This window comes from Salminus brasiliensis, chromosome 5 (assembly GCF_030463535.1).
Source record: "Salminus brasiliensis chromosome 5, fSalBra1.hap2, whole genome shotgun sequence".
Lineage (NCBI taxonomy): Eukaryota > Metazoa > Chordata > Actinopteri > Characiformes > Bryconidae > Salminus > Salminus brasiliensis.
In genome coordinates, this window is record NC_132882.1 from 22,481,450 (window position 1) to 22,496,687 (window position 15,238).

General features: G+C 41.4%; 1 protein-coding gene across 3 annotated transcripts in view; it reads left to right on the forward strand.

Annotated features, from left to right (window-relative positions):
• rspo2 (R-spondin 2) overlaps positions 1-15,238 on the forward strand; it is a 62,387-nt gene that overhangs the window by 19,429 nt on the left and 27,720 nt on the right. For all 3 annotated transcript variants that reach the window (XM_072678848.1, XM_072678846.1, XM_072678847.1), the window contains one exon: positions 8,653-8,838. In XM_072678848.1, coding sequence (XP_072534949.1) covers positions 8,653-8,838 — 186 coding nt within the window. The remainder of the gene's footprint in view (positions 1-8,652; positions 8,839-15,238) is intronic.

Genomic DNA, 15,238 nt, shown 5'->3' on the forward strand with positions numbered 1-15,238 from the left:
TTCAGCTATCCAATGACATTCCGCAAGCAGAAGTCTGAAAGATGCCGTGCTGCTTCACGTGACTCTGACCTGTGTAATTTCACCTTAAGCTTGGATATTTGATAATAACGCACTGTCTAATATTAGTAATGTGAGGCGGCTGCTGTTGTTAGGACATTGTCACCAAGGTAACGTAGCATGTGGTACCATTAGGAAAATAGAAATTGATTCGGTCTCTGGTTTGTGGTGATCAGGTTTGGGTCAGGATCAGATTCAGTTGTTGGTGATGTGGTTTGGGCTTGAACAGAATGTTCTTGGGGTACGTAGAGGTTTGAACCAAAATTTCAGGCCTGATTAAAGAGAAAGTGTCTGTATTGATGTCTGTTTTGTTTTATCTAACCTTGAGAGTATCAGAGCTTTCTGCTTGCGTGATGTGTGGAGTGTAGTTGGGTGGTGCGTTATGAGATCCTGATGGGGTCCGAGGGAATGGATGGAAAGAAGTGGACCAGACTGGAGTGTGTCATGTGAAATCCCAGCATACAGCCAACACCTGAAGTATCCGTGAGTGAACTGAGTGAATTACAGCACATCAGGTAACAGGTGTGAAAATTAGGTGTGAGATTTATGTGTGATAAATCACCAACAGGTGTGCTAATTTGAGCCATTCCACATCCCACCACTTCTGCCTTCTTCTCTCACTCTTTTTTTCTGCTCCCTCTGACTGTTATTCCTGCCTCTCGCTTCAGTCTTCCTCCTGTTTTTCTCTCTCTTTATACACTTCCTATGTTTCTAGCTATCACTCTCTTCTGTTTAGCTGTCTTAAATAGTGAGAATAACCCTTCCTCATTGCCCAGAGGGAAATCTGAGAAGTGGAAAAGGTCTGAACCCCCCCCCCCCCCACACACACACACACACCCCCCAAAGTAAGAAATACGAAACATATGTTTGTGTCTCCTTGGCCGCACCCCTCCAGCGAGGAAGGTCCTCTTGACGAATTGCTGATTGCACTACCCACTGCTCCAGGAGGCTCTTAAACTTCACAGCACCTGCACACGTCTTTTTGCTCTCTCTCCGGCGCACACATGAAACGCTCTCGCGTGTTTGGAGGAAACGACAAGAGCTCATCCAAGCCGCTCTGTATGAAGGCCTAGCATTGTTTTGGTAGCTACTTGAGGGTGTGGTGTAATGCTCTACATAGTTTTTGGGGGTATTCTTTATTTATTTATTTATTTATTTTGGAAGATATTTTATTAACCAAATAGCTCTGATTGGCTCAGTCAAATTTAAATTGTAAATCATTTTAAAATACTTATATGTTCCTGAAATAACCTTTGTACATGAAGGTGCTTGACTATCATAGCCTCACATTTACTCTTAAATTGTGAAAGCATTGTTTATGATGATAATTATCGTTGTTGTTATTTACTACTTTTATATATAGTCACACAGGTGAGGACATACAAAGTTTATCTCCTCATGATAAAACTTCACAGAAAAAGGAAAAAAAAAACTTTTCAGCTTTCAATGAGAGTCAATGTGAAAGGATATTTATATTTATACATTATTTTGGAAATTTCTATTGGTCTAACATGGAGATACAAGGTATTTGTATGACAGTAATGAAAAAAATATCCTGGGAACATTTATGTATTTTATCATATTATCACTGTTTTATGAACACTTAACCGTAACAGGGCATCATGGGACCATTCTGAAGAAGAACGACTGCTTCCATTCTGGTCCTGTTGTTTACGGCTGCAGCATTGGAACCGTCCTTTTTAGGTTTATGTTAAGCAGTTGACAGTATGTACACTGCAGCTAGACCCCTGGCTAGAAATGAGATATTATCCCTTTAAAACCAAATTTTACAGACTAATTCAAACAGTAAATAGTTAGAAATATCATTCTAGGGAAAAATCCCCAGTCTCTGACTTTAGGCTTGCACTGTTCTGTTCTGCCAGCTACCTGCTCTCGCGAGGCATGCTTATAGATCAAATCCATGGATTTAAGCATGGAGATTCAGTGTACAAATCCCTCTGCCTCTGCCATGCCTGCTACTCCTGCAGCACAGGAGCATTTCTGGCTGAGCTAATAAGGCAGCAAAACAAATGCGTTTACTCAGACACATGCGGCGAAATCATTATAAGCGCCAGGATTGCCCTAAATTGTAAACATATGCATACAGTACAATCTGTTAAAGTAAACTGGGGGGAAAAAGGCTTGAATCCCCAAATCCGACTATTTCCAGCTGTAAAGTAGTCAGAGGCGAGGGCCAACATATTTTCTGCTAAACTGGAACAGAAATGTGCTTTTGGAGCATAACATGCCCTGCCCCCTCAACCACCTCTACCCTCACTTTTTTAATATTTAGCAAAGTGTGACTTTCATATAACCGTAACAAATAAAGCCATAACATGTATCTAATTGTGGGTGGTTTGAAGTAGTTTTCCAAGTATCATCTTTGGAAATGTGGAACAATGCAGAACTGTCAGGACGCTGGCAAACTTTTAGTAGGGCCATCTGAAAGTATAATTGCAAAGACATGACTCCCAATTTCTTTTAAAGTTCAGGAGGCAATGGCTTTTGGCAGCTTTGGACGTCAGTCCAGAGCTTCAGCAAAGATCTTGTGAACCTGATGGTTGAGCACATCAATTATAGGACTGTAGACAACTTCAGGGACTACATTTGTTCTGAAGAGCTCTTTTGTGTGTTTCTAATGCTTCGTAGTAGTCACACATTTACATTTACATTTACAGCATTTAGCAGACGCTCTTATCCAGCTCTTATTTACCCAAGAAAAGCCTTAGCTAGTTAGAATAGACTAATAATACAAAAGATACCTCCAAGCTTAGACATTACTAAACACAATACAATAAGGCGACCATAGAACTATTCGTCCAAGTACTCTCTGAAGAGGTGGGTCTTCAGTCTGCGTTTATACATTTTAACACATACATGGTTCTGTTGGCAAAGGTAGCAGAGACCTCATAAGAAGCCTGTGGGCTTAGCTGTTGAGGGCTGAGGTTTACCCACTGATTTGGCTGTTTACATAGAAATACTTATTCACATGATTATAATGTTATTTAATCTGGTTAATCATTAGTAGGCACATGCTTACTATCATTTTTCTTGCACTTTGCTCCAACATATTTACTTAAAACTGCGGAAGCGTTGTCTTGATTTACGTTCTCCAGGCAGTAACTCCTGGAGAAGCTCATACTTCTAGAAGAGTTCTTCACCAAGGTTGAGAATGCTCTCTTATGTAGACAGTGCTCTTTGTCAGCAGTACTTCCTGCAGGACTCCAGTGTAACGGAGATGAGAAAGGCATGTGTGATTCATCAGGCTGCCACTCCAACACTCACGGGCCGATAGGATTTCCGAGGTGTGGGAGCAGGCTCAGCTTAGGCGTGCTTTTCGGCAGCTCGCTCTAATGACACCACATCTGTCTTTTACACAACTCTCACTAATTGGATGAACACAAAATTGCTCTCAGTGATGTGGGTACGTTGCTTTTGTGTGTGTGATTTCCACTGGGAGCAATCACAGCTCGCAATCAAAGGCTTGCAATTGCAGCTTTCTTTTATGGTTCTGAATTTGTAGAAACCTTTAATGAGTCATAGTACAGTATGGTGCTATGAAGGAGAGGTGCCTAAGACGAGTTTGTGTATGAGGAGACTTGTTAGTGGTGTCTGTAAGAAGCCATAAGAATGTGTAAGGGGTCTGCCAGACCTTAACCCCCCATCCCAACAACAACCACCACCACCACCACCCTGGGCCTTGGCAGCTTGGAATGAGGCCCGCCAAGCTTGTTTAGGAGTCGTTAAACATACCTGGGACGAGCTGGATCTTACTTGCACTCTAAATGCTCTTGATCAACGTTCAAAACAAACCTCCTTGGGCTGATTGAACACAGCCCAGTCCAAACATGCTGTCATCCCTCACGCTACAAGCTGGCGATTCGCATGAATGAGGGAACAGACGTAGAACTCACCTGATCGAACCACAGCATCCCCACTGCGACGGGGCAGCATGACGCTAATGCAGAATTGTGTTGGACAGATATTTTACCTCCATGCAAATTGGATTTCATTTCTCATTGCTCTGAGACCCTGCAGACCGAAACGACTACTCGGTTTGTCTGGATTAATGTTTTAGCCTCCTCTGTAAAGTGCGTTTGGTATTCCTGTGCGGTGATACCTTCAGGGCTTCAAGGCGCACTATTGTTAGTTATGAAAGGAAAGTAAGTATTGCCTGTGTGACAGCAGTTATAAATCCCAAAACCGGAGAGAAAGATTGAGGGAATGCGGCAGAGAAATAAAAACACAGCTAAGAATGAAATAACATCTTCAAAAGAATAATGATCTTCACTCTCGCTCTCCAAGCAAATCAAGACATCCACCTTGAATCAGTTAATCCAGACACTTGGTCTTTGCCCCCACAGGCTCCTTCCGAGCTGGCAAACAGGGAAGAGATTTTTTTGGCTGATCGATTGTGTTATAAAATGTTGTCACGTTGATTAGCAGAACTTGTCATGACTCTCGGGCATGGTGCAGCCACTCTTAATGCAGTGCAGTACATGGAATACCCATAATTTATACAACCATAAGACCTACATTCAGATTGCTTAGGCAACAGAAACTGCTGCCACACAGCAGTGTGGTCACACATATACTGAGATGTCCAAAATTCTTTACCTTGTAGAATTCTGTTCCCTATAATAGTTATATAGCTCTAGTGATCTGGATTTTTGCATGTAGGGGATAGAGAATAGGGCACAGTTTTGAACACAGCTTTGGTCAATGTTTAATGGATAAGATTTACTGAACCGTGATGGCAGTACATACATTCGTTAGGGAAAATGGGCCCTGGTATGTGACTCAGTATAGCACTCTGTATAGCAAGTCTTTTTTCATTGTGTTCAATATACAGAGACAATATAGCAAACGAAATATTAAACATGAATCTTACAGGTAACCGAGGGACTGAAAGGTGTTAAAAGAGTTTCAACTGGAGACTTTCATGATACACCCATGCAACTATCATAACTCGTTATGAGCAAGTTAATACGGCAGATGCTGTGGTGCATGTCTGAAAGCACACACAACCAGACCTCTTGGAACAAAAAACACTCTTTACAGCCAAATTAGGTTTATCCACTGTAATTTACACAAACCCTGGAATTCCTTAAGACCAGTGCACTTTGATCAGTTGCATTCTACTGTGACTTCAAAACATGGTCAGAGAGTCTGTTTACATATGAAAGCAGACCAGTTTGCCCAGTTTCGTTTGGTTACGGTGTCTCACATAAGCGTCTGGGGCTATGCACAGGCTTCGTCCGCTAAGAGCTTCAAGTCACTGTTGACTCATGCTCAGCTTGAGCTTGCTATTTATCACAAGCTAAATGTTAACATGGGTTGAGTGTGGAGAATGAAGTAGGTGCTACTGATGCAGGCTCTTTTAGCTGTTTCCTCTCTTATGTCACTCTGTCTGCTGAATATGAAAGGCCATCTTCGGCAGTGTGATTGGAAGGCAGTCGTATTTTCTGGTTTAGAGCTTGAACTCGATCCCCTTGAGTGACTGATGAAAATACTAGGTGGGTTAAGAGAGTCTGGTTGTAGCTCACACAGCCTCAGGTATAAATCAGTTAGTGGGGAAAAGATTTCCATAAAACGTGGAAGCCCTGGGTCCTCTAGGGCAGCAGTTGGACACCCCTGCCTGAGACGCATTGAATCTGCGCCTCCTATTTGACATACCTGTGGTTTGAGCCATGGAAGCGGTGCTCAGACGGGTCCCTGCTCCAGACTCTCATCACGGCGAGAGCTGAAAGCCTTCTCAGCCATCAGCTGGGCCTTTGCTTTCCAGTTTTCCATCTGTAATGACTGCATGTGGGGAGACCTAGGTCTCTACTGTACGTGCTGTTGACACAGGCCTAATTAGAATGTTACACAAGGAGCAACAAGCCCTGCAGGGGCATGGACTGACAAGTCATGCTAATAACAATCAGTGCTGTGAAGGAATTAGTCCTAATGGGTATGCTGCTCAACCACATACTGGTTATTCACTCTTACAGAGGAAAGGTGTTTCAAACGATCATTTGAGCAAAGCCAAATTTCTGCTTCCAAAAAGAACCATAGGCCTCATTCACCAAACATTCTTAAGTAGATTTTTGTTTCCTTAAAACCCACTTACTCTGACAATATTCTGACATTTACTGGTGTTATGTGGGATTTGTTAAATTTATAAGTACATTTGGATCCATCATTATAAGAGCAAAATCATTCATCTGAGCGTGAAGAACCTGTTGAAAACCAAGCTGGTTGAATGGGGGCCTTTGGACAACCAAGCTGGTTGCTGGATGAAGTTTAAAAAATGACCAGGGGGGAGAACAGAACAAGTATACAATACTATCACACCAGCAGTACATTGAGCAAATGCACCATGGCCACAAACTGGGAAAGAGATAAATAACTTCTAACCTTATGTCAGTCCTGGTTTCCTTGGTTCTCCATGTTATGATAGCAATCAGGTATGAAGGGAAGAGGACGGTTAGCCAATTTACTGCGAATGTCAGGTTACTATAAACACATCCAAACTGTATACCATATGTATGTACGATGTGGTTAGGTAAAAATGTGTACGATTCGATTCCTTGTCCCGTGTTTAACCGTGAGAACGGAACATGAGGCACATATATCTTTTTTCTGTTATCATTGAAACAACCCTGCAATTACCTTGTGTAAAAAACACTTTTATAATCTACTCTGGGGTCAATGTCATACTCGAGATGCCGTGCTGTCTTTGATATTTACTTAGGTTTAACTTTCCTGGAGGTGCACACTGAAACATTGGTTTTGTTCTAAGAAAATATGTAACGACAGAATGAGATCCACTGTTTTTTTTGGACAACTGTATATCCACTATATATATATATATATATATATATATATATATATATATATATATATATATATATATAGTATAACTGGAAAGAGTCACACAGCATGGTGATGGTTTGATAGCATGATTTGTGTTACATTTCCTCCTGTAGTATTTTTGTGTTCAGAATGCGTATTTTACTACTTTTGGGGGGCTAAGGGAAGCAGTGCAGCATATAGTTTGTTAATCACAATCACAGTATTGGCCTTTACCCTACTGATACCACAGAAATGAGCTGTGGCATCGTGAAAACGTGCTCACATATTTGCTGCGCATTGAGCATCCTGACCAGTTAGATAACTTCAAAGTAGAGGTACTTCAAATGGTTCCTTAAGCCATGCCATGGCTGGAAGACAGACTTGAAGAACCATGAAGAACCATGTTTATTAAAGAGACAGATCAAGTGAAGATTCTTTAGACCTTTAACAGGTTATTTACACTCATGCATCTCCATTACAAGTATAGTTCTTAATGGAATAATTAGTGGTTCTTCTATGACATTGCTTAAGGCTTCTTTTATTTGTCAGAGTGACAAACAATTAACAAAAATCACAGTATTATCACTTATGAAGTATCGCCAGGCATATCACAATATGCATGATTACACTATGTACAGTATATATAGTTCATATATCGTGAAGCTCTAATACACTTGTGGATGAATCAACGCAAGGTGGACAGTTTGAACACTGAGGACTGGCCGGAGGAAGATTGCTGAGAGTTTGGCACAGACACTCACATTAGGATCAGCTCATAAAGACTCCACTAGGACACTCCATAAAGTGATGGTATGCACCTCTTTGTAGAGGTCTTGATGTACTGAGATAGCACATTCATTTTATTTTACTGAGCTTCCTCACATTCATCATTTAACTCTGCTTCCAATGTGCACAGCAGACACAAGTCAACCGTATGGCAAATAGCTCTCCTCTCATACAGCAAGTATGTTTCTCAGTTCTAGTGTTTCCACCAGTGATCATCTGTGTATGGTAGAAATGCACTTGCATAATTTTTCCCCAAATTTTATTTTTTTGAGATCTTTAAAAATAGTGGTTCAAAAGATCTGCTGAGCACAAGACCTTGTTCTGTTCTTTCTCCCACAGTTCCAAGCATGATATTTCCTGAAGCTTTGTGGTAGGTCGTCCAGTTAGGCCTGTTACCCTATCTCGGCATGCGATATTTAAGACTTGGCTCCAATCGATAGCGGTGTCTCTCGTTTGCAGCTATTGTGTGCGCCCAAGGACATTTTCCTGTAAACTGGACACTAAGGAGTTTACATTAGGAGACGTTCATTGTGGAACAGACTGGTTGTTACTGGCTCCTTTGTCTTCCATCAGCAACACGATCCGGCTCGTAGTCACTGCGGTTTTGGGCTTTCAGCGGCTGTCTCAACGATACATTCAGGAGTCAAGCTCTGAATCAAATCAGTGCACTGTTCACATTCAAAATGGATTTTTCTCAAAATATGGCCAGGGGTTAGCCAGAGACATAAAAATGACTATTTCTGCATTCACTGAGACTTTTTTATGAGTCTCTGAGAGACCTTCGACTAACATCAGTTCAGCTATTCATCACTGTGTCACGTTCCTTTAATTGCACGTGGTACTTCTGATGAAAATTAGATTTGAAAAATACACTTCCCACGTAAGGGATATATATCACCACATGTGCTTTTAGTATACTCCAATGCATCGCTGTCCTGTATAACCGATTGTGTGTTCTCTCGTGTGTTTCAGCTAGCTATGTTTATCCAACCTGCAAAGGCTGTTCAGTGTGTTCGAAGGACAACGGGTGTGTGACGTGCCAGTCCAGGCTTTTCCTATTCTTGAAGAGGGAGAGGATGCGGCAGTACGGAGAATGTCTCCAAGTCTGCCCCTCAGGCTACTACGGCACCCGCGGCCCGGAGATCAACATGTGTTCAAGTAAGTCTCTTCTTCCTCTGTGACAAGAGTGTTGTTGCTCAGAGACTCTCAGAGATGCTCAGAAGATCCCAGATGATCTTTCAGAGTCATATAGATTGGACTGCATCTGATGGATTGCAGCAACAATGATTTGACCTTTTAAAGCCAAAGGTATCATGTTTGATACATATTTGAATTCTTAAGATTACCTGTGATAATTAAAGAAGTAGTTCTCTGAAATAATTATTAAATAAATGAATTAATTACAATAAAATAAAATCAGATTAATGTTTTCTCATGTTAGTTAATTCATGTTAGTTAAACATTAATAATTAATGTTTGGATTATCAATGCACTGCATGCACCAGAAAAATACATACAGATTTACGATGTAAGAGGCAACTCAGAGTATAAGGGGTCAAACAGTTTTGTGTTCTATATTTTGTTTATTTTAAATAATAATGATACTAATAAATTTAGGCTGTATCAAATATGATACAAATAAAAGTCCCACTCTCTTTTTAAAGAGTTTTCTGGCAGTTATTTGATGCTTTAAAGGGTTAAAAACCATCAAAATAAATGTCACTAAACAATCTATGGCTAGGGGAGCCTGCAGGCAGAGCTTTGCCAAATGCACTTCAGGAGAGGTTTTCCAAGCACTACTTACGTTACCAAATACAAAAGTGCAATTGATTGTCTATTTGTGCAGCAACTAAAACAAATGAAAAGCACCATTCGATTTTTGTTTTATGTCCAGACATCATGAGATCCTTAAAGACATCTGGATCCAATGCAGTTTGCTGCAGAGTCAAGTGGAGTGGAATCCGATTGGTTCCACATACAGATGGAAGTGATTGAGTGACAATGTAGCGTTCCAATATCCATTCATAACATTTAGAGTCGTCCCTGGGTGGTTATTCTGTATGATTCACTAAAAGCAAGTAACTTCACTTTGAATCTAGTCCTTTCCTTAAAGGAGCAGCTCATTCTGCTGTGGAGTTGAGCTGATATGATCACTACACTTTGAGTATAGAGTAACTTCTTTTGGGTCCAAAAAAAAAAAAAAAAACTCTCAATGGATTTTAGTAAATGAGATAGATGTATGAGTTCATATGATGTGTAGGTTAGAAGAAGCCTTAGTGTAGAACAGTGTTCTTCCCTCTTAGTCTTGTTAACTGCACTTATTTTGTGCAGTTATTTTCTAGAAACTGTGTTTGAGCTGAGAAATCACAAAATTGTGCTGGACCACAAATGAAGACCCCCATATAGAACCTTCACATTATGTAAAGGCCCTTTAAACCTTCACATAGTGTACACTTTTGCTCAGAGAACCCTTTTTGTAAGTATACAGTTAACATAAAATTGATCGACTATGTTTGTCAAATTTATCAAACTAAGGCTGCTGATCATGAATCAATTTTGATATTTGAATTCTTAAAAATCCAACTACATGGACGTCAGGCCTACATACAGGCCTACATACAGGCCTGTGTTAATACTGATACTGAGGCAGGTTACGTTTGAACTTGATCCTATTAAAATTTGTTATGGCTTCAGAGAATGGCAACATTAAATTACTGATTCATTTTCTTTGCTCTTTTTATATTTTCAATTACTGAACACGACAAGTACACCAGCTTTAAAGCCTGTGTGACATTACGTGCCTCCAGATTGTTTTGGTTTCTTAAGTTGAAGCAGATAACACCTTTGTTAACACACTCTTTCAATTATGCTCTGATTATGTGATTATGTGCTCTGAAGATAACAAAAGTCCCTCTGTTGAAGTAATACAGAAAAAAAATATTTAACAAAGTGGATCCCCCTCCTTTCCACCCATTGTCCAGTATCAGAACCTTAATGTAACATTTGTATCTGGCCAGAGACACTCTGAGCTTTGTAGGTTTAGAATAAAGCCTGAGGTGTTGGCTTGGTCTGTCATGTGAAAATAGAAAAGAACTTGAACCCAGTGGGCTGTGTGAGCCAAGCTCCTGACAGACATGGCTGAAACGGGGCCCCATAGGAGTGTGTCAGGACCTCCAGGCCCAATAACCCAGACACACTGCAGACACCCCAGCGAAAAACAGTCACTTCCCTGCCCCAGTACAAGAGTTTTTTCCCTCGAATTTTAGCAAATGCTGAAAAGTAGACGGGAAATATGACTAGGATAATTCTGTGGTTGTAAGCTAGGGGCATGAATTGAGGTTGCTCACCTTGTGGAATAGCCTGTAACCCTGTTACATGTACACGCGTGAACAATCCCCACAATAGAGGTTGCATGTGGAGGAGCCTCAAGCAATCGATGGCTGTCGGGGCAAAAGGCGCTTTGTTCTATGACAGATTGCTATCCCCTTTTTCCCCCTGAATCTTCCGCCCCTTCCTTGTCCTCTGTGAATTCTGACTTTAAACTAAACTGATGTGTTGCAAGTTAATCTGGGTTCCTTTTGGAGAGAACTTCTCCCAGAACAAAACCTCACATTGTCACGTACCATCAGATCTCAGCACAAAGCCCACTTTGATGTGATCGCAATTTCAGTCATGACTTCATAATCCAGCTTCGCATTTGACCCTCCTCCTTAAGTTACGCTCTTTCTGTCATCTTAGCTAAGCCGTTCATGTCTGTCAGCCGTAATGGGATGTTCTATCAGGGCTAGCGAAAAAAAAAAAAGCTAATTGTTGGGCCACTGGAAGCGATTTTGAGAATGACACAAAGCAACCACTACAAGCTGTCTCTCCTATGTTGGCTGAGCATAGATTGGCCTTGGTAGATCGGCCTTGCCTATTCAAAACTCTGGAATACTTAGGCTTGGTTACGTTAAAAAAAAAAAAAACAACAAAAAAAAACAGCCCCTGAATTCACTCAGGGAGCAGCTGCTTATTATTACACTTGAGTGTGTCTGTGTGATATTATCTCATTGAAAAATGCTTTGCAGACTGCCAGGCTCGAGCAAAAACAACAGCAAAGGAACGGCAGGTTCACACTCTGTCAGCGGCTCTTTCCTAGGACCCAGAGGGCCAGGCTGTGCTTTGAAACCGACCCAAGTACATATCCACCAGATCGAATGCTCTGTGAGCGTTCTCTGGCAAGCGTCATCTCGATGACCCTTCTCCACAAGCGCAAGCTTCACCCACGAGGGGAGAGCGGGAGCAGGTTCTTCCAGCCACTCTCTTTCTCCTTATGTGGGAAGATATGGGCTAAAGCGAGGGGACTATAGGCTGACTCTGAAGCTATCCAGATGAATAGATGGAGCTCTAGACGGGGATAGAGAGGGAGAGATAAAAGTTTAAAAAAGGGGCTCAGAGGGAACAAGAAAAAACAGTTAGCTGGTACCATCAGTTTTTCCACAGCCTTGTCAAGTAGAAGCCCTCCACTCATCGATCTCAAAGCCTCCCTTTTTTCTCCATGTCCTCCCAAAATGACTTCCTTCACATTTTAACTGTGTTTTAACAAACACTGGGTCACCCATGTGCACAGATTTCAGTTTATATATATTTTGTTGGATATGTATTATGTACATGTAACATCTTGTATGAAATAAGCCCAGCTTTAAACTATACCCTAAACTTATCGTAGCTTAATATAAATATTGATGGCAACATTGTAGGTTAGGCCTGGTTTGCTTTGGTGTACAAAGACAAGGACACTCTTAGGGTTATTTGAAGCCAAGGTATTAAAGAACCACTTTTGATTGCTTAAAGTCTCCTTTAGCACTGGGGATCGGTCCCTAACAGCAGTGAATACAGAGTCAGATACCAGCAAAAAATGTTAACAGCAGTCATCCAGACACTTATCAGCTCATCAGTCTAGTTCACTGCTTCCCACAACAGTCCTGGGGTTCTCCCAGACCATCTATATTTTTCTGTGTCCCAGCTCCTAACACACCTGAGTTGGGAATAAGCAAAAATGTGGACGGTTGGGGTGGGGGGGTTGGGGGCACATAGGAAAGCTGGTTTGCTTCATCTCACCCATTTCTAGGCAGCACTTTGAAGAAAAGAAACATAGAGTGAAGGGTCAGTGAATAATGTAATCATAAACATCAGCTTATGGTTGGAATATTTGCTTCTCGCTGCAGGTCGTGAACCATTCAACATTCAAACATTCTCTGAAATCTGATTCATACATCTGTTATACAGGCAGAACGCTTTTGGGTCCTCTTGAGCCAAACTAGTCAAATTGAAGTACGTCCTACAGCTCACAAGCAGAGTGCTGCTGTCGGCTGATGGTGATGTTTGTTCAGGACGAACAGTTGACTTTATTCCCAAAGAGAAGGACAGTATTTGTTTTGCAGAATTGCAGCACTTTAATATTAGGCCTTCCAGATATGTGGTCTTAGGTCTTTCAACTCAAGACAGACTAAGTTAGCTTAACTAGAAAGTAGAAATGTAAATCACCACATTTCTACTCAAATAAACAAATTATTTGATACACTCAATGATAGGCCAAGCTAGATTTGTAAATTAAGACATTACAAGCCTTTTACACTGACAACCTCTATTCTCACTGTGGAACATTTTGTCTCTATATATTCAGCAAAGTCCACTCTTGCTTCCTTCACAGCATGGAAAGCTTTTTGAGGGAAGCTTTTGATTGGCAATATCCTGGAAGCGGTTCAAATATCACAGCTCGTCCAGAACTAGCATATGTGCCACATGAGAGTCCCCTTGTCAAGAGTAATTTTTTCATCCCATGTTTTACTTCTTTTTATTGCCTCTTGCATTGTAAAAGCTGTTAGCAAATACCATTGTTGTAATTCTTGCCACTTTCTCAGTGTTTGTAATGGGGAATGCAGACATTTGGACTGGCTCCATCCTCTATCCCTGTCCTGTCCTAAACTTTTTTTTTTGAGGGCCATTTTGGAAATGACTGGAAGAAAGTCTTGCAAAATGCCCAGTGCCCATTGTGGTACCCAAAATCCATAAAGGAATCAGCACATAATCCCACAAAATGCCCATCTAAAGCTGCCAGAGCCCTTTACCCTGTGGTTATGAATGGGCTGTTCCATTCACAGTGATGTAATTTGGGACCTGTAGAAGAGTGGCTGCCTTTGGCTTGGATAACTGTATAGAGCATAGTACAAGTTCAGGCTGTGGCAGACAGTACGAGAGCACCTATACCTGATACAAAAAAAAAAAAAATATATATATATATATATATATATATGGTTTGGTATGCTCTTCAAGAATATCTAGTGTGCTCATCTGTCTCCATCCTGGCTGGAACTGATCTGTCTAAGCATGCCCAGAAGAAGAAGAAGAAGAAGAACATATGGACCGGTCTTCTCTGTTTATGAAGTTAAGGCCAGGAACACTGTAATGCTTGTCATTTGTTCTGTTCTCCTCACATCTTGGAGACTGATGGGAACACCAACAAGCCTCTCTTCTGCAGAGACATTCACTGGAATGATGAGCAGTGTCCCTGTGAGAGCCCCAGGGAAAACCCCAGAAGGCTTGGCACACCCCTTCAGCATTGCCAGATGACATGGCTGGGTGTGAGCAAGCAGACTGTGTGATATGCATTCACCAGAGTCTGTCGAGAAAAGCAGGTCAGAGTAGTTGGGCCCGCTAAAGGAAATATGGAAAAATGTGGCTGGATTTTTCCCCCCACCTCGGCACAGTGGTTACAAGCTGGTTGGAGCATGGGCATCCCTGCTGTACCAGACGTCTGCTGAAAGCTCCCCATGACTCGTGGCCCAACTTAAATTTTTTGTGTATTTTTTTTGTCTACTTTTTACAAGGAGCTGACCTGTATGTCTCTTGTCAACTTGTTTTTATGAGCAGGATTTACAGTCACAAACAGGAATACGTTACATATCCTTATAAAGGAAATCGCACACAAATTCCTCTAATTGTGCTAAAGTCCAGATGGAAAGATAAAAGCTCTTTAAGCAGCAGCACACTGGCAGTACTGGGCTTTCATCGGATTCCCACGTGTCTGTGCCAGATCGGATGACCTCATTATTCCTCATTAGTCTCCCAGAGGCACCTAGGCTGGACTTTAAAGGTGGCACAGAGGTTAATCCTGCAGGAATACACAACCTTCTCCAAGGCATCTGGCTGGTCAATGCTGAGGCCACAAGACAATGATGATTCACTCTTATCTGAACCGCCGTGCTCAGTGATGCTGCAGCTGATTGCCACCATCAAAAGGACCTTGGAGTCAGATTTCTAAGAGGAATCTTATGTATCCTGAACGCCTGTACAGCAGAGAATAATCACTACCATCATTTAACAGTCATTCTAAAGCAGAAGCTGCGTTTCAACTTTGAGGCCATATGTGTACAAATATGGTAGGACTCTTGAGGCTGTGTTTTGGAAGCACCCTTATTGGCAAGATATTAGAGCCCTCGTATTACATGACTGGTGCTACGCATCTTCATCTCCAGAAGAGAACTGCTGTATTTAATGTACTAAGTAACCAATCTTT